General features: G+C 39.1%; 2 protein-coding genes across 2 annotated transcripts; both read left to right on the plus strand.

Annotated features, from left to right (window-relative positions):
* The first annotated feature begins 6,415 nt into the window (after positions 1 to 6,415).
* Positions 6,416 to 11,497, plus strand: eif3m (eukaryotic translation initiation factor 3, subunit M). Its single transcript, XM_004539429.5, has 11 exons — positions 6,416 to 6,566; positions 7,212 to 7,344; positions 7,897 to 8,035; positions 8,133 to 8,256; positions 8,416 to 8,510; positions 8,662 to 8,745; positions 8,838 to 8,937; positions 9,402 to 9,483; positions 9,935 to 10,078; positions 10,745 to 10,805; positions 11,269 to 11,497. Exons 1-11 carry the CDS (start codon positions 6,525 to 6,527, stop codon positions 11,390 to 11,392), a joined length of 1,128 nt encoding a protein of 375 aa, XP_004539486.1. The 5' UTR covers positions 6,416 to 6,524; the 3' UTR covers positions 11,393 to 11,497.
* A 3,627-nt stretch (positions 11,498 to 15,124) lies between these two features.
* Positions 15,125 to 19,031, plus strand: prrg4 (proline rich Gla (G-carboxyglutamic acid) 4 (transmembrane)). The gene is made up of 6 exons (XM_004539427.6): positions 15,125 to 15,703; positions 15,818 to 15,981; positions 16,075 to 16,102; positions 16,960 to 17,101; positions 17,529 to 17,699; positions 17,800 to 19,031. The coding sequence occupies exons 1-6, from the start codon at positions 15,565 to 15,567 to the stop codon at positions 17,825 to 17,827; spliced, it is 672 nt and encodes a 223-aa protein (XP_004539484.2). The 5' UTR covers positions 15,125 to 15,564; the 3' UTR covers positions 17,828 to 19,031.
* The last annotated feature ends 30 nt before the right edge of the window (positions 19,032 to 19,061 follow it).

Raw genomic sequence — 19,061 nt, forward strand, 5'->3', positions numbered from 1 at the left:
CCGGAGAAGTATTGCTAAATGGATATTTTCTCTTTTTTGGAACATTCTCTTTAAACCCTGGACATTGGTGTGCAGAAAATTCCAGTAGATCAGCAGTTTCTCAAGTACTCAGACCAGCACATCTGTCAGCAACAACAGCACCACACTTAAATGACTTTTTTCCTCATTCTGATGCCCAGTTTGAACTTTAACAGGTCATCTTGACCACGGCACATGCTTAAATGATTGAGTTGCTGCCATGTGGTTGGCTCATTAGATATTTGCATTAATAAGCAGCTTAACAAGTATATCTAACAAAACTCAACCAAGATAAATGCTTTCAAAAAAAGAATGTCTTTAAAATGCATTTCTGAAAGCTTTATTAATCTCAATAAAGTCAATAAATTACACAGATCATTAACACTAGTTTTTTTCTCATTACACGACTCCACTAGTAAAGACACAAATACATGAATTAATTGTAAAACGAAATGAAACAATAAGCAAATTGAGCACTGCAGTTTTTAGCTTGTAGCTATTTTCAGCAGCATAATAACACGTCATCCACCAACAAGAAACAGGGTGGTATGCGTGTGATTAATGAACAGCAACAAATGTCAGCACTCTTGTTCATTACGACATGTTAGTCTGCATTTTCTTTACGAGTTGTGGGACAATGAAGCATTAAGGCACAGAAAGAAAAAAAAAACATTTTTAATGATATCCAACGACAAGAAGAGTTTGAATTGTTTTGTTGCTACTCTTGGTGATCTGTTAAAGAACAACTATAAATAAAGGCACTTTATTCACATGTTTGTATTTGTAATCTCTACTTTCAAAAAGGTAAATGAGCCTTGTGCAAGCCACCAAAGATAATGATCCTGACCTTGCATAAAGCATTGATTAAAACGTCTGGCCATAAGATGACTACATGACCTACATCTCACTCTGGGACATATCTGTGACTCAGAAGGTTAAAATTCTGTTAAGAGTGGTTTGTGTCACTTTATGGGAATGTATAAGTACAAGCATAAGCATATGACGCATCATCATCATCATTAACCCGCAATCTGAAATGAGAATAATAATAATTATTATTATTATTATTATTTATAGAAGTTAAGAAACCAACTTTTAATTCTGAGGAAAGTGTAAATTATTATTTTACACTCATTTCATATGTCAGTGCCGCACTAGTGAGTTTTCCTCAGTGATGTCTCATCCTAGCAGATGGGTGTGTGTCAAGATCAAGGTCAGTCTTTATCGGTTCTTTACAGTAATTCACAACCTCTTCCACGCGGTCGCACCCTAGCAGCTGTGGCTGAGGCTTACACAGTCATCAGAAAACATTTTAAGATATCTGTAGCGGTTAGAGACTGTTGTCATACCCTCGAGGCTCATTCTGAAGGTAGGTGAGGAAATGTTTACAGGATAACTATGAGATATGCGAACAGTGATGGGAAAATATACAAGTTACTGCAATCAGCACAAAATGAGACCGTGAACTCTGACACATGGTTGTAAGGAAATACTGATTTGCTGCAATTTTCTCAGTCCTGATACAAACACATAATAAAGCTTTTTGTTTTTGTATTTTGTTCTTTATTTATGCCATGGTTCCTAGGTTGTTCTGTTAAGATGTTGCTTATTTGATTTCCCCTCGTGACTTTACCCCCTGTGTGCCCCCTCTGTGTATCTGTGAGGCCTCGTTTCCCCTCCTTGTGTTTTATTCCTTGTCTTCCCCAGCCCGTTATGTCTGTGCTCTCCCCGTGCTCTCTCTCTCCCCCTGGTCTGCCTCTGTGTGCTTCCTGTTTTACTTTGATGGTCTCCCGTCAGTGTTGTGTTTGCTCCTGCCGTGTCTTGTTATGGTTATCAGTGTCACCTGTGTTCCCCGTGTGCTCCCACTTCCCTCGTTAACCCTCTGTGCATTTATGTCCACATCTCCTTCAGTTCAGTGTCGCGTCGTCAACGTCTCTTCCCTTCCCTGTGGTCCCTCCTCTGTGTTCCCTCGATTTAGCATTCCCAGTTTAGTTCTGTTTCTTTGTGAAGCCTGCAATAAAGCAGAGATTTTGAGTTCAGCCTTTGTCTCCGTGAGTTTTGCATTTGGGTCCTCATCTGCCTGCACACAGCTAGTTCATGACACGATCTTTGTTTGGCCTGGAAAATAAGTCTGTTAAAAGAAAACAACAACAACCTAAGTTTGTTTGTTTCAACACTGTGATACACTGTGACGTAAACAACACATCTTCACCACTCAATTTTTCCATTCCCAAGTCTTTGTATAGCACTGCCGGATGCCATTCACTTGTCTTCTTACTTCATTACTCCGTGTATTGTCCTGTCTCCCTGTCCTCTTTTCTTTTCTCTTTCAGCCCCTCCCCCACCTTCTACCCAACCAGTTTGCTAGATGTTCCTTCCTCTTAAAAGAGATTTTTTCTTTCCCACTGTCACAAAGTGCTTCTCACAGGGGGGCTGATTGATGGTTGTGGTTTTATCCAGAATGGCCTGCATTTGTATAGCGCTTTTCTAGTCCATAGGAACCCAAAGCGCTTTACACTACATTCAGTCATTCACCCATTCACACACACATTCACACACTGGCGATGGCAAGCTACATTGTAGCCACAGCTGCCCTGGGGCGCACTGACAGAGGCGAGGCTGCCGGACACAGGCGCCACCAGGCCCTCTGACCACCACCAGTAGGCAAACACGGGGTTAGTATCTTGCCCAAGGATATTTGGCATGCAGCCAGGAGGCAGCCTGGGATCGAACCACCGACCTTCTGATTAGTGGCTGACCTGAGCTACAGCCACCCCAGAATACTGTAGGATCTTTCCCGTACAGTATAAAGCACCTTGCCCCGACTCTGTTGTTATGATTTGGTAAGATCTAAATAAAGCTGAATTGAATTGAACTGAAAACCCTAAATAATTTCTGGAAAAAGAAAAAAACACAATTCTGCTTTTTTTTGTCAGTTACATTCATTACTGAGAAAGTTTTAACAGTTGTCTGTTCTCTGTCTTCACCATTGCATTTATCAGCACTGATGAAACAGTCTAAACAGAATCTTGCAGTTACAGGGTCACGTAGTTGAACATGCCTCTAATTAGTATTTCTGAGCTCTGGCATCTATAGCTTCGCGCCAGACATTGCACAATGTATCCCTGGTGGAAACACATTAGATTTTTTTTTTTGACTGTGTCTGTGACTTTTAAACTCTTATTGCCCCTACTAGCCTGTGAGAGTGTGTAATATAAACACTCTCTGATGACAAGAGGCCATTCCATCATCGACAGAGCCACAGTTCTAGTGTAGTGACTCAATCTATCTAGACAGGAACGCTAGAGTTCCTGTAAAACAGCAGCTTTTATTCCCTGCTGATGCCATTAGGTTGAAACAGAGCACACAAATTCCACATTGAGGGATTAGCAACTTCAGATAACTCAAAACCACAAATGCAAACTCACACTGATTGATTGCTGTGATCCTCAGTGTGATATAAAGCGGAGCATTGTGTGAGATAACAGCGGTAAGATAACAATGGTATTTGATTTTTTTTTTCTGGTGATCTAAAGACTTTTTTTCACCCATCTAGAAGGTGTACACAACACAGCCGATCACCAGAAATTCTATGTGGACTAAAAAAAAATTTTCACAAGTGCAAAGGTGTGACATTAGCTGCAGTGCATGATTGATTATCTGCTTGAAGAGGAGATAAGTGATCACAAGAATAAACAGGCATTCAGCTTGATGAGGCTGCTCATCAAACATGTATTCAGAGCGTGAAAATGAAACACACAAAACTGCAAAGGACATTACACAGGCTTATTGTATATCCATTTCCTGTAGACTTAACCACAATTACCAGTTGCCCTTACAATTATGTTGAATTTAACCTAATCAGCACTTTTTTAGCCTCAGGACTTTTTAAAAAACTATTTAAAGAGGATTAAAGACAACTTTCAAACCAAAATAACTTCAGTACGGAGCAGAAAAGGTAAATAAAATAAAATAACCAGTTTAGTTTCTGTGCTAGTAAACTGGTTATTGTGAAATAAATAAATAAAAACCCAGAGGTCATCATCAAAGTGATTTATTATACATTTCTTGCCTGCATTTATGAACAACAAAAGCCCATCAGATTGGCCCCATAGGATTTTATATGCCATGCAACACTTTGGCCTTAGACTTATTCATACTTAAGACTTTGACTTTAATGTTTTATTTGTTAACTGTATGTGTTTTTACCTTTTTTAAGGGAGGATGGGTCAGCTTATAAGTAATTAACAAGCAATTTGCTCCACCTAGAGAAATAGGGAAGTTACTCATGCGACGCTCTCTGACAAGGTCACTGGCTGATAGATGAGTCTGAGCAAGGGGATCTTTTGGAGACTGTGAAAGCAGGCAGAACTGTGGGAACCAGACAATTAGTGGGTGGAAGGTAGGCAGCCATGTTGGATGACAACCATGAGACTGGTTTACATGGATACTCATCACTTGGCTGGCTGACAGGGAGAAAACAGACACCTGGGCTCAACCAGCTATTATGACACAGTCATTTATCTTTGAGGAGGCTGAGCAGGCAATTCGCCAGCAGTTTAGCATGAAAGCGTGTGCAATTTTCCTTCAAGCAAATAGGGATGAAGTCAGTGCAGACATTTAACAATAAATATTGTTTCCAATTAGCTTTAGCAGACATATACTGTGGGTTGAGGAATATTAAAGATGGAGCATGAACCAACACCTAAAGTTCTTATTTGCATTTTAGTCATTTTTGAAGTTTTTCTATAGCTACAATGCAGTCTTTAAAAAAAAGAAAGAAGTAATAGTTACAAGATAAACACATGAAAACTATCACTTTCTGTTCCCCCGAGAAAAATAACAACCTACTGTAACACAGACACACACATGTACACACAAAGGAGAATTGGAATTTACCATAACACAAGAGAAGAGAAGATTTTAATGAAAAATCTTTGGCAATGTCTACCATTATTTCACAATCTTATACGGGAACAATGCTTGACAAAAGCAGAATTACAACTAGCCTTTCACAAATTCTGCCAACAAAAACAAACAAATGAATAAAAGAGAGGAAAAAATACACACTAAGACACATCAGTGTCAGTACCTGAAAAAAGGGTGAAATCTGCTGCTAGCCTATTTTCTTTCCTCTAAAGTCATGCCAGTTTAGATTTTTAATGATATAAGACAGACTAAATCCCAGTTTAATACATGTACCAGGTACGGGCTCCTCTGAGTTAAAAGGTTTATTGCGCTCCAATTTCAGTGCTATTTTCAGAGCACTGTTCGACAAATATGATAAAGACTATTAAGCATCATAACATTCCATGACACTTTAAATACCTTTTAAAGAAGACAAAAACAATGTCTCACATGCACCTGGAGCTTCAAAGCACACAAAACTCTTATTCTGGACTTGAAATACACCAGGCACTTGACAACAGCTGTTAATCAGATAATGAAAGCCTCGGTGTTACACAAGCACACTTGTAGAGAAATGGCTATAAATTCTTTGCCATGACAGCTCACAAGGGCAGGGAGATCTTGAAGCTGGGATATCGTACCAGGCACTTGCCTTCCCAACAAGATGACGCATCATACGAGCAATATGATGAAACGCTTCTTCAGCCATTTCCCCCCAGTCCACTATTTTGAGCTATTTATCCTCGATGCAACAGATTTAAGTTCCCTTTCTGTAAGTGCTATGAGAAATAACTGACTACCAGCCAGTGATGATGCAGTGTCATGGGTTTCCATAGTTTCCGATTTTGTGAAAAATACACAGATCCTGATGGCAGATGAGGTGAATGTTGGAGCTTGGAGTTTAATAAGACTCCAGTGTCGTCACCCTGTACTTAGATGTCAGTAACTCGACTCCATAGTTTCAGGGTGACCTCCTGCTGCACTTACCCTCTTCACCTCAATCACCAAGTAACCTGCCATTGTAACAATACACAGGATCCCGCACGGTATAGGGGCCCAACACGTGCACCCATAGGTCAGCGGGTGTATGGTGAAGAACACTGCCCTTTGACACTGGCGGTGTTTCCTACTTTGGAGAGCTCTTGGCCAGGCCTTCCATGGTGGTCTGCAAAGATGGACTACAGCTAAATCAGATAACCTTTCACAGGGTTCAGGTTCACCTCTCATCCAAGACATCCAGGGATAATCCTCCAGGAAAGGAGAGGAATACATAAATTAGAGGCAATGGAAGTCAGAGGAAGTCATGACAAATACAATTTAGCAGTTTTCACAATATATAAACCATCATGGACAGGAATCAGATTATAGTCTAATTCGTGTCCATTAGATTAATCCTCGGCGTATTTAAAAGTAGCAATAAGGACAGACGTACTTCGGGTATTACACAAGCGCCAACCAACAGCCTTCGGTTAAGGCTACTGTGGCTTTAACAAAACATGACCCGGAAGAAGAATTTTGTCGCTTGTTCTTTTCCGGTCAGAGCTCTGTAGTGGTGCGAGCGTGGATTTCATCATCTAGGCTCACAAAATCACAAGAAAATGAGCGTACCAGCATTTATCGACATAACGGAAGAAGATCAGGTACAATCTACGTTTACAATAACTCGTGGAGTAGATATAAGCGTTATATTGTCGCGGATGAGTCGCTAAATGATACCCAATCAAAAAACTTAGCATGCTCGCTAGCTAAAATGCTAACTGTCGGTCGTAGCAGCTGATATCTGCACGCTTATTGTTAGGATATGCGTGGTAAAACATTTTAAGCAAATATGTTAAATATCCTGTCATCCACATTTTCTTGTAGGTAATTTAATAGGTATATTTTTAAGATCATCGTGCTTGGGGTTTAGCGTGTCGTAAGTTTCTTTTGGGGTTTAATAATAGCTAATGTTGCTAGCTGTTTTGCCGCACATCTAAACAAACAAAGGCGTAAAAATTCTACACACACGATTCAATAGACTGGATATAGAAAGGATAATACCTTCACTCAAACAGTTGCTTGTTTCTGTCCACTATATATCTACAGTCCATATTTTAGTCAGCCACAAAAAAAGAGATGTAAGAGTATAGATAAATAAAGTCGTCCATACCTTTTTCTTAAATATAATGTCCACTCTGATGCGAGCACGTAATTTGCCACTTTTCGTTCTCTTAAATGTTGAAATGCTCTGTATTTACTGTGTATTTTATGTATTATTTTTAATATAAATGTATTTTGTACTGCAGGCTTCAGAGCTGAGAGCCTATATTAAATCTAAAGGAGCTGAAATCTCAGAGGAGAACGCTGAAGGCGGTCTTCATGTAGATCTGGCTCAGATCATCGAGGCGTGCGATGTCTGCCTTAGAGACGATGATAAAGGTAGGCGATGAAGAAAATTGCTGCTCCTTTTTGATTAGTTCATCCTCTTCATCCTTACCTCAGGCTTCACCTCCTGAACTGAAGGCAGGACTCGAATGCACAAGAACATGCATAAAACGTGTAATTTCTTTCAGGATATTATCAGAGTTCCTTGTTGTCAGACCATCCCATCTTGGGGACAACAAGCTGGGTATAACAACACCATCTGGTTACAACATAATTTTAGGCTCGAGTGTCTTAAAAGTCACACTCTGATAAACAGTTTGATTACATTCTCACATTGCATGAGTGTTCATTTGCTGAGTGTCAGAGTCTGACAACATTAGAGCCACTTCATATACTTTGTCTATAAAAACACTTTTGTACATAAACAGTAGTGGAAACACACCTCCCGTCCAGGTGTGTCCTGTCCATGTTTGTTGTGGGATGCAGAGGGTTAAGTTAACTTGTCTGGTTAAATTTGCTGTCTTGTTAAATGTTTGTTTGACAATTAATGCCCTAAAATTGTGCAACAGTGTCTTAATGCTCATGGCCCCCTCTCTCTCTCCACAGATGTTGAGAGCGTGATGAACAGCATCGTGTCTCTGCTGTTGATCCTGGAGACAGACAAGCAGGAGGCTCTCATTGAAAGCCTATGTGAGAAGCTTGTGAAGTTCCGTGAAGGAGAGAGACCCTCCCTCAGAATGCAGCTGTTAGTCCCATCGAGTCCTTTCCCTGAAAACTATCAAAATAAGAGGTTGCTTATTTATTTGCAAATATGTAATCTCTTTTACTTTCTGGTGTCACAGGCTGAGTAACTTGTTCCATGGCATGGATGAGAACACTCCCGTGAGGTACACAGTCTTCTGCAGCCTCATCAAAGTGGCCGCCACCTGTAACGCCATATCCTTCATCCCCACTGAACTTGATCAGGTATATACGTTCATGGTGATTAATCCGTATGACTGGCCAAAAACACTGCTGGTGTTATAATGCAGTGCCTTGGTTTACTGAGCTAGTAAACCAATATTTCTGCATTTTCTTTTTGCCCTTTGTAATTAATGTATCATATGTATTTGTGCCCATAATCAGGTGCGCAAGTGGATTGTTGACTGGAACCTGAACACAGAGAAGAAGCACACACTTTTGAGGCTGGTATACGAAGCACTTGTTGACTGCAAGAAAAGGTAAATCCACATAGGGTTTCTTTGTGTACGGATTACTTCAAGAGAAAAGAAAAAGGACAAGATAAAATTTAGACATAAGAGTGTATGAAAATGTTCTGCATAGAATATCTCAGTAGAAGCATTTTCAACAATATAATTATTTATTTTATAGCGAAGCTGCAGCAAAAGTGATGGTTGAGCTACTTGGAAGTTACACAGAAGACAATGCTTCACAAGCACGCGTTGATGCCCACAGGTAAGCTTGTAGAACTTGTTGAACGCTTGAGATTACACTTCAGCATTGTCCTCCTCAGCAGTACATTAACGCATCTGTCTGCCGTCTCTTAGATGTATCGTCCGTGCTCTCAAAGATCCCAACACTTTCCTGTTTGACCACCTGCTCACCCTGAAACCTGTTCGCTTCTTGGAGGGGGAACTCATCCATGACGTAAGTGCTAGAGATTGCATAGAGCATTTATAATTATTTATTTATTAGGCTTCTTCCGCCACGACCCGGCTGCAGATAAGCAGAAGAATATGGATGGATGGATATTTGTATATAAATGGAAACATCTGCCCCAATAACCCTCATCACAATTTGCCTTTCAGTGCCTTTCATACTCCACAAAGCACATAAAGCATTTATTTTTATAATGTTGTGTCATGACAGTACAATCCACGTCACACATGAGACTGGTTATTAAGTTTGAGTGATTCACTTGAGGAATCTAGAACATTTCTACTTGAGTGCATTCAGTCTATGACAAAAAATTATTCAGGGTGCGTCTACAGTTTTCAGCAATCTGACGTAGATAAGTCTAACAACTTTTAGCCTGTGTGAACAAAACAACAATCAAGCTGATTGTACATCATACAGTGGCATTTGACCCTCTTCTCCCTCTTCTTTTTCAGCTATTAACCATCTTTGTGAGCGCCAAATTGGCAGCATATGTCAAATTTTACCAGAATAACAAAGACTTCATTGATTCTCTTGGTAAGTAGCCATAATGTGAGCTGTTATACACATGACACATGGAAATGCAAACAGAAACCAGAAGACAAGGTAAAAAAAAAGTGTATAGATTATTAATTATATGTAATAGAAATGCACGGATGAGATTTTCTTTTAAAGTTTACATGTAGCTGAGCATCGTTTGTGCTTTGAGGAGCTAGTGTTTCTCACACAATCTTGTGCTGTGTCAGCACTACAGAAAAGTGCGTTCACGTTGTTATCGTCTCACTACTAAAGGTTTAAGTGTAATTAAAAGCTTGTGTAGGATGGACTCTCAAAACAGACCCTGTGGAGTGATGTTTGTGTTAATGAGTAGATTCCCTTACTGCAGTCTCCTAAATCTAGAAACAATTAACACAGGGAAACTCCCTGAGTCAAGACTAATTGACTGTGACTGTTTTGTGCTTAATGATCCCTGCACGTTGCTTTCCAGGCCTGTCTCATGAGCAAAACATGGCCAAGATGCGTCTGCTGACATTCATGGGCATGGCGGTGGAATTCAAGGAGATCTCCTTTGACACCATGCAGCAGGAACTGCAGATTGGAGCCGATGACGTTGAGGCTTTTGTCATTGACGGTATGAACAATTCTTGCCACGTTCCTCTCTTTCCCAAAGGAAAGTGATTGAACATGATGTGAAGCGATTCTAATGAATCATACAAGACCAGTTCATTGTTTGTTCATCAGTAAGCAGAGTAGCCTATTAAAATGCATTTTTTTTCTGGTTTAGTCCCAATTTTGCATTTTATTATTCAGCAAAGAAATAAGATAAGCAAAAAAAAATTTCAGTACTCATTACGTCACTGCTTTATATAAATCTACTGGACAGATTTCAATCTATCAATCAAAACCGTCACTGAAAATATAATTTCATTTGGGTGAAAAAATGAGGTTCATGTTTTTGCTTTGTTACAAAATAATCTTTCCCCGTGTAAAATCCTTCCACTTAAACATAAAATTTAAATCTTTTATAAGGTTATTATGTTTTCCACCAGTCACGTGTTAAATCTTTAGAGCAAATGGTTTTTCCTGCCATACAACTGCAGCTGCATTTTTGTGAGGTTATTCCTACCTCCAGGTGTATTATGTCACAGCAATTTGGGATCAAGTCGGTTTGAAATCTTAAATAGCATTTTCTTTGTAACAACCACTTGATTTTATTTTTTTCGACAACAAACCTGTTGATGTAATGTCAGAACTCTTGCTGTCTTTTAATCACCTCTTACCTGCTTTTTCATTTTAGCTGTTCGGACCAAAATGGTATACTGCAAAATCGACCAAACACAGCGAAAAGTTGTTGTGAGGTATGTGGTCATTATACATTGTTCTCTAAACATATTGCGTCATTATTCTGTTGTTATATTATTCTGTTTTTTGTTTTTTTTATTAAAGACAAGACTTTCTGATCACCTTGGTTGTCTTCTCACTGGTTTCAAAAGTAGAAGTGAAACAACTTTAAAAAACTGCAGTTCTGTTCATTTACAAAACTTCAGGTTTATATTCAAGGTCTCACATTTGTGAGGCTTTATTTTTTCATCTTCTTTGATTAGGGTTGCTTTTTTATCTATGTTATGCTGGAGGCTGCAGAAAATGTAATTGTTTTTGTTTTTTAAATTCAAACCTGCCTCCTTTTTGAGTGTTTAGTCATGTCTTAAACAAGTCTGTATGGCAGTGTCATTAGCTTATCATAGCACATTTATCGAGCTCTGTGTATGACTTTGGCCTGTGTCATTTTTAAAACAAAAAATTCTATCTCCACCCCTTCAGCCACAGCACACACCGCACCTTTGGCAAGCAGCAGTGGCAGCAGCTGTACGACAGCCTCAGCTCCTGGAAGGGCAATCTAGCAACCGTCAAGACCAGTCTGCAAGCCCTGTCACCTTCTGCTTAATCCCACTTTACCCCAACTGTTTAGACTGGTTCTTAGTGCTTTCCAAATTCCCAGACTGCAATGGTCGGTTTTTTATTCATCCAATAAAAGAACAGCGACAGTCAACTGTGTTGCTCTTCGTGTCTTAATCTTTTTTTTGTTGTTGTTTTATTAATGCTCAAACCAAACTTAATTTATGTACATTAAAGTGCCATTAATGGGTAATAAATGTGCAGTAATGAATCTTTTTAAACAACTACCCCATATCATTATCTAACCAAGCTGTACAGTGACTTTAATTGGGGCTCATCCTCTAGTGGGTCTCAACATCTGGTTTTAGTTAAAGGTAAGCATGGCGGTAAACCAGATGAGCTGAGGCTTGGGGTGAGAAATGGCTCTCAAGAGGAGGGTCACTTGTGTGTGAACACAAGAGAAGTGACAATGGCAGTGTGAACTTAGAATGACCCCGTCTGCTGAGGTCAGAGCTACAATACTGTAATATTAACACTTACGGCACTGGTTGATTCAGTGCCTGTGCAAATCTGAAGCTGCCCTTTGGGTTAGTAGATATACTGTTCAGCTGTGGTCAGCATGATGCATTGTGTGAGAGCATCTGAGAAGTTTAAAAATAAGTTTTGCTGTTAGATTACTGTGGCCTCGCCCATTGATATAAAGTAAACTGCCATCATTTAGCACAATAATCTGTTTCAGGCACCACTCCAGAGCATTGGGATGTGTGAAATCTAATGATATATTGCCCAGGCATTAGGTGTAAAAGGGGTCTGTTATCTCCCTGAGGGGCTATGGTTTAATCAGCACAAACTGACAAAGTGCAGAGTACTGACATTGCACCCTGGAATCTCCACCCCCTAATCTACAGTGCTTTTTCTTTGACAGTTAAACCTACAGCTGTTTACTTTTTGTATTGGACTGCCTCTAATTCTGTAAAATTAGCTCTTTAAGTCTTGCTAAGAAAATGTTTTACTAAGATTAAATGGGCACAGATGTATACATTTCTTGCTATAGTACACTGTTTTTTTTCCTGTCATACCAGAGGTCTGCTTTGGCTCACTGCTCACTTCTGTCCAGCTGCCCACAGGGAGCAGCATCCCCCGTTCTTATCATAGGGCGTAAATCACAAAACACCTTCTCCGAAATATAGCCACCCGCAAGGTGGAGCACAGAGCAGATAAAATAACAGAATGTGTGCAAATTCTTATATCTTACATTCTTTCAGCATATACTCCATTTTCAGTGAGCAGTTACTTCTCAGGTACTTCTATTGTTCTGGGTAGTGGTCCTTTCCCCTTCCTGTATCTAATTTATCTCACTGGATTTAAGTAACAGTTTCACACTTGTCTTGAGATTCTTAGATGTAAGTGCTATTTACCATAGTTGGTATGCAAGCAGCATGACCACTTGCAGTTTTTAATATTTCAGTAAAGAAAAGCAAATTACTTCATATTGCATTTGGGAGCTAAGCTGCTAAATCGGCCTCTTTTGCACATTACAGCGAAGGTTATCAGAGGTGGACAAAAAATATGAACGATATCGGTTTACTCTCATATCTTCAATTCAGAAGGTTAGTGGTTCGATCACTGGTTTCTCCGGTCTGCATACCAAATATCTTTGGCCAAGATACTAACCCCAAGTTGCTCTCCAGTCATCCAGCATGAATGTGTGTGAATGTTGGATAGAAAGCACTTCAAGTGGAAAGAACAAGTGCTTGTGTGAGTGAGGCAAGGTGTTTAGAGTGCTCAGAAGAATAGAAAAGCACTTTATAAGAGTCCATTTATCTTTTAGCCCTTTAGTCATTGTTCTTTTTATTCCATCACGTGTATATTATTGCTATTGGAAATCAGTTTCAAATAAAATAAAACAAACAAACAAAAACACATTTGTTAAAAAAAAATGCACTGTTTAAAATATACACGGTGGTTTCCTTTCCCCTTACAAAATCCACTTATTTAGTTTGTGTGGTTTCAGAAGCTCGTGGGCTGCTTGCCACAATTTTTAAGCAATGTTAGAAGTTCCACCACAGAAAACAAGCTTGTGCTGTTTTGGAAAGGCCCTAACCCCATGTGACCCACTGAACTACTAACTGTAAAAGAAACAAAAAAGTCAAGTTCAAGTTCAGTCTCTACCAGTGTGGGCTATAACGTGCATTACAGTAACATCACATTACATTTCCCAGCATCGCAGTAATGCAAAGCATTACTTTACTAAATTTAGTAATTGCGTTACAATTATGTCGTTAAAAATGGTTCTTCAGTTATCTGTGTGCCAGGTAAATAGAAAGAAAAAAACATATTAAAAAAAATCAAATAAACATCTTTTTTTCTTCCTGAGCATCTGTGCTACAATCAGTTGATTTGAGTTCCTAAAGCTGAGTGCCAAAGCCAGCCCAGCAGCCAGACCCTGATCTTCAACATGTAACAAAAGCAGTGATGACTTTTTAAGTCCTTTAGGGCTTGTTTTTGACTTTGCTCTTTGAGATAACACATTAGCTAAAGTCTGGAATATCTAATTTTCCTTCATACCTTTTCTTTGGATTGACATTCCTCTGGGGACTCTGACAGTATCCAGAGATGTAGCCTAGTACAGCACAGAGGATCTCACTGCTGTTCAATTAGCACCATCCAGTAGGCTGCAAGATAATGTTCTGTTGTATCCTATCTCTGCTTTACATAAACACAGAGTAAGAGGCCCAGAGGCTCTGAGACAGATATTTACATGGGAGAGTGTGAAGCATAAACACTATTATAGGATGTGCTTTACCAGCCAAAAACAAAATGAAGCAAAACAAAATTTCTTCTTTAAATGTGTCCTCCCATTACTTTGTTGGTGCTTCATGTAGTCCTATTTGTTTTGTCTCTAAGGTTTCTATAGCAACTATTATTTGCACTCGAAAGGGCAAAAATTTGATGTAACCCGCATGCCTCTTCTTTGTAAAAATGACTCCAGACTCCATTACACAACACTTCCCACACAAGCCCTGTGTTTAGTGTTGTAGTGTAGTCACCAGTACTGAGAGATCTCTTGAGACAGAGTTTAGTGCTTTTAAAAGAGATCTGATGCACAGATCCAAAAAGATAGCATTGTGTTACAGCAGTAATTTGTGCCTAACCATTAAACGTGAAGATACAGCACTGTAAACATGTGAGACTCAAGCAGTTCAGATGTCTGGGCAAAGTTTATACGTTTGTCCCTTTTAAAGGTCACAAAGTAAAATGACCCCCGTAAATCAGAGTTTATGTGAGAGAACTCCTTAATCCAAGATGTGAGTGAGAAGGAAGTATGACAAATGTGTTTAATAGCTATCTTTATGAGATTGTGCCGCACAAACGCATTTATGTGTGTTTATTGCTCATACGACACATGTAAAGATATATAACAGCAGAGCCATGACTGGTATTTTTAAGGCGGAGGTGCCTTACCACTTGGATGATTTTAATGAAATTGGATACAATCGCATTTTTTTTCTTTTTAAGCGATCAAATAATGTTTTTTTTTTTGTTTGTTTGTTTGTTTGCAACGCATATCAACAGCCAGTTGATGCTTAGGAGAAGAAAAAAAAAGTCCCGAAAACTATTTTTCATTGTTCATTGGGTGGAGTAACAGCCTATCTGAGTCATATAAAACTTTTTCAATACTTTGCTGTGTAAAGTTAACTTTCCCGGCTTCAGCTGCCACCTAGCGTTCACTGTTGTACATATTTGTCATACAGTTCAGGTAGGTGATTGATTGGTCGAGTCTGCCCAGGTAAACGTGAGAGATAGCTCGCCAGCGCAGGCAGTGCGAGAGTAGCTGACGACACATCTATTTTGAGTAAACAAGTCCTTTTTTAACCGGAACTTTCTTAATCTGCTTTCAGACGAATTCATCCTTCAAATGATCGTATTTTTACTACAAATAATGCTGTCATTTTTTCTTTCGCCGGAGGAACTCGGCAAGCTCAGCCGGTGTTTGTGAATATCACCGAACGTTTCCTGACTGATCTCATCCGCGCCGAGCCTGGAACACCTGACGCTCCTTTGGACTGGTTTCGTTTTGTTGACGCTGAGCTCTGTTCGTCTTTATGTAGCATAATGTAGAGGACGGAAATATTGTGATTTGTCGTTAAAGTGCGCACACAGTATTTTCCAGAAGCAGGGTCGCTGTTGGTTATCATCTGCCTTCTGTACTCTTAGTTAATGTCGCGCGATTGTCAGTGCGCAGGTGCGCTCATGGCAATGTTGCTTCATCTGTTTGTTCTTTTTCAATTTTTCACCTGTGGAGATCTGGCCTTTGTGGGGCAGTTACCTTCCGAAAATGAAGAATCACAAAACCAAGGTAAGATTTTTATTATACTTTATTTTAAGAATTTGATTCTTAAAAGTTCGTGTTACCCTGTATACATCCCGATATTGTAGCTTTCCTGGAAATAATCTCTTTGGATCCGCCCAGTGTTTGTAGATGAGGGGCACGCAAATTCTTTCCTGGGTCGCCACCTGCTGTTTAACCGGTTTGATTTTGAAATGTTCGTACCTGGAAACTTGGAAAGGGAGTGTATTGAAGAAGTCTGTAATTACGAAGAAGCAAGGGAGGTGTTTGAAAACATCCCAGATACAGTTAAGTGATGCTGATGGGTGGAATCAATAATTAACAATTGAGAGGGATTGCCATGTTGATTAATCTTTTTGTTTGTTGGTTTGTTTTTTCAGGAAAGATTTTGGAAGGAATACACTGCAGGTAAGAGGGGGAATAAGAAATACTTCAAGTTTATATAAAATGTGTCATCCAGGAAGTTTGTTGATGAAACTATGACTTGACTGTAGTTGTTGTTGTTTGTGTAAAACCTGTTTCACCACACACCAATGAATGCATGGTAAATGTGAAAGTACAGATTATATACGTTAAATCAGTCAAACTGAATTCCAATTCATCAGTTCTCTTTCCATCCAATTAGTAATTTAGACTATTTTTGTATTCAGTTTACAGATGAGTGAGAAATTAGTGCTAGGCCTCACATGGAAAAGATTCCCTGTTTGAGGTCGGGAGGGGATACAGTACAAAAACACCCTCAGGAGGTCACATGCGAGTATGATCCTTATGTCAGTTTGAAGCTGGAATAGTTGGAACGATTATGTCAGGGAGGGGATCCAGTCTGAGATCTGCTCCAAATCTAACACACAGCTTCATCCACTGTAGCAACCCAGCCAAAAGTACCTATATTAGGTGCTGGGCTAACAGTTGATTGTTGCTCAAAGAAGTTATGACATTTGAGTTATATATATTTGTGTATATATAACTCAAATGTTGTATATATTTTTTTCTACTCACCAAGTCATTCATTGATCCCGTCATGCCGTCATAATGGTTGCAAGGAAAAGATCAATCCCCCTCATTAGAAATGCTTCATCACAAGATACCGGTGATCGCTCAAAAGCTTTGTATTGATGTACGTTAACTATGCCACCTACCCTTTATTATTCACCTATCAGATATATCAGATGTAAATGAAATGATGGTTGTCTACTTGGTAATAACTTGCACTGCCATTATGAAACAAGTTTGACACTTCCTCTGTGCTTTGTGATGATTCATAGACAAGGGTGGCCGCTCTTCACGTGTTGATGTGGTAGCTCTTTTGGTGGGACTCATTGCTGGTGGAGTGGCCATTGTTATCTTTGGCATCGTTGTATGGCTTTTGTGTCAGCGCAGATGGAAGGGTAACTTAAGCCATGAAAGGTGAGTGAGAAGAATTTGTGACACTGTCCCAGTATGTCTTTTTCACCTGTTTATGAGCATTATTCTGCCAATTATTTTCTTCTTTAGTCATTGTTTCTAAAAAGTAAAACAATGCATAAATTATGTGTCCATTTCCCAAATCTGATGAAAGCAGAATAAATAGAAATAACTTGTAATATTTTTCATAACCCAAAAATAAATGAAATAACCCATTCAGTTTACCATGATTATGAAAGAGTCCAAAGTACTCTGGATGTGTATTTTTCTTTGCACTCATTGAGTTTTAAATAGTGCTGCTCTTCTGTTACCCCTTTTTGCTACACCAACTGTAGGTTATATAACAAGAACAAAGATGACTTTCACCTTTGATACTTGCACTTTGAGCTTGAAGTACGTCACAAGTGAATGACCACTATGCTCCTCACAGTTCCATTAGGGTGCGCCAGAGGAGGAGTAATGCTTCTCTAATAATGCGAAGGCTAGAGGAGGTCTCCCTGCACCCTGTGCCTCCCTCCGATGACCCACCCGGGCTTCCTTCCTATGAACAGGCAATCGCGAGAAATGGGCCGCATGACGCCCCACCTCCTCCTTATCCTGGGTACGTGCATGTTTGTGCTTTTGTTGCAGTCCATGATGCAGTTTTATGCTGGGTTTTTTGTTGTTGTTGTTTTTAAAGATATCTTTTCTCTTTCTTTTAGCTCACGAACTGGGAGTACTCGGCAGTAGGCTTTCAGTGCAACACGTGTGCACGTCTGTGAGAGGACAATTAACAGCTAACACCTAAACTGTGCAATTATGATGTATCAATTTGTCAAATATCACAAAATACTAACTTTCCTCGATTAGCCTCCCTTTTTCCTCTTTTATATTTATTTTTTTCCTGGTCTGTTTGGATAGTCTTTTCTTTATTTTTTTTTCTTAAATATTTTTCTTGTTCCACCTTCTTGATCTCCTAGTTCCAAACATTTGATTCTTCTTTGTAATATAACTGAAATCTTGTGATGAATAAGCTTTCTAAAATATTTTATCCACTTTGCTGCTTTATCAAGATGAAAATGAAGGAAGAGCTGCTTTGTACACAGCATGTATAGTGACACTGAGCGCAAGATCATGAAGATGTTTTATTATACAGTGTCAACTGTAATAAAACAGAGATGGACGGATTTGTGTAGTCATGCAGCTTCATACAGCTGTTGCTCCTTCAGAAGGAAAACCTGCAATACTGCTTGTACTTGTCTGATGGTAATGTTGACGTAACTGAAAAAAAAATACTTTTACAAATACTCCCTGTGTATTTAATGCACTGGTCTTCCAGCATACCTTTAATATTCACTGCATATTTTCATTGTTTTTGTAAACATAGGCAGATCTTTTTGCTGTTTTACAATATGTCAAAAAACATCTGCATGTTTGAACTAATGACTGTTCTCCCAATGTGAATTTGTTTTTGTTTTTTTTTTTCATCTACATTGTGATAATATTTTTTTAATGCAATACAGATATGTGGAAGCACAGGCTTCACAAAATATTTCTATTTATCTAGAACATTTAATTAATTTGAGTGAAATGACGTCAGCTACTTAACTGCAGTTTTGATAAGGATCTCACACTCATTGTGTCCCTGTAAATTATTGCAAGGCCTGAGGGGTTTCACAGAGCCTCCTTTTCCTCTGAATGGATTTCAGAATCTTTTTTTCCAGGTCTCCCTTAAGAAGAAAAAAAACCCAATTTTAATCTCAAGGGACTTCCTGGTTCAAAGATTAAAAAATTTGTATAAACAGATTTTGAGAATTTATTAATATAGCTATGTTAAAGCTGATCTGATGCAGAAGTATTTGAAATGGAAGTCTTTTATATTCCTTTTTAATTAAAATTGCTATTTTAATTAACTTGGTCTTGTCTTTTGGTGTGTGTGTCTATGTATGACTTTGTGACATGAAAACAGCAGTTGCAGGAGCCC

The sequence above is a fragment of the Maylandia zebra genome, linkage group LG1, assembly GCF_041146795.1.
Source record: "Maylandia zebra isolate NMK-2024a linkage group LG1, Mzebra_GT3a, whole genome shotgun sequence".
NCBI lineage: Eukaryota > Metazoa > Chordata > Actinopteri > Cichliformes > Cichlidae > Maylandia > Maylandia zebra.

Bases quoted from the DNA above. Each gene is read 5' to 3' on its own strand.
- eif3m (XM_004539429.5), top strand. From the start codon at position 6,525: ATGAGCGTACCAGCATTTATCGACATAACGGAAGAAGATCAG. The intron at 8,511-8,661 runs GTAAATCCACAT...TTTATTTTATAG, and splicing joins CTTGTTGACTGCAAGAAAAG to CGAAGCTGCAGCAAAAGTGA. The intron at 10,079-10,744 runs GTATGAACAATT...TTTTCATTTTAG, and splicing joins TGAGGCTTTTGTCATTGACG to CTGTTCGGACCAAAATGGTA.
- prrg4 (XM_004539427.6), top strand. From the start codon at position 15,565: ATGTCGCGCGATTGTCAGTGCGCAGGTGCGCTCATGGCAATGTTGCTT. The intron at 15,982-16,074 runs GTTAAGTGATGC...TTGTTTTTTCAG, and splicing joins TTGAAAACATCCCAGATACA to GAAAGATTTTGGAAGGAATA. The intron at 17,102-17,528 runs GTGAGTGAGAAG...TGCTCCTCACAG, and splicing joins GGTAACTTAAGCCATGAAAG to TTCCATTAGGGTGCGCCAGA.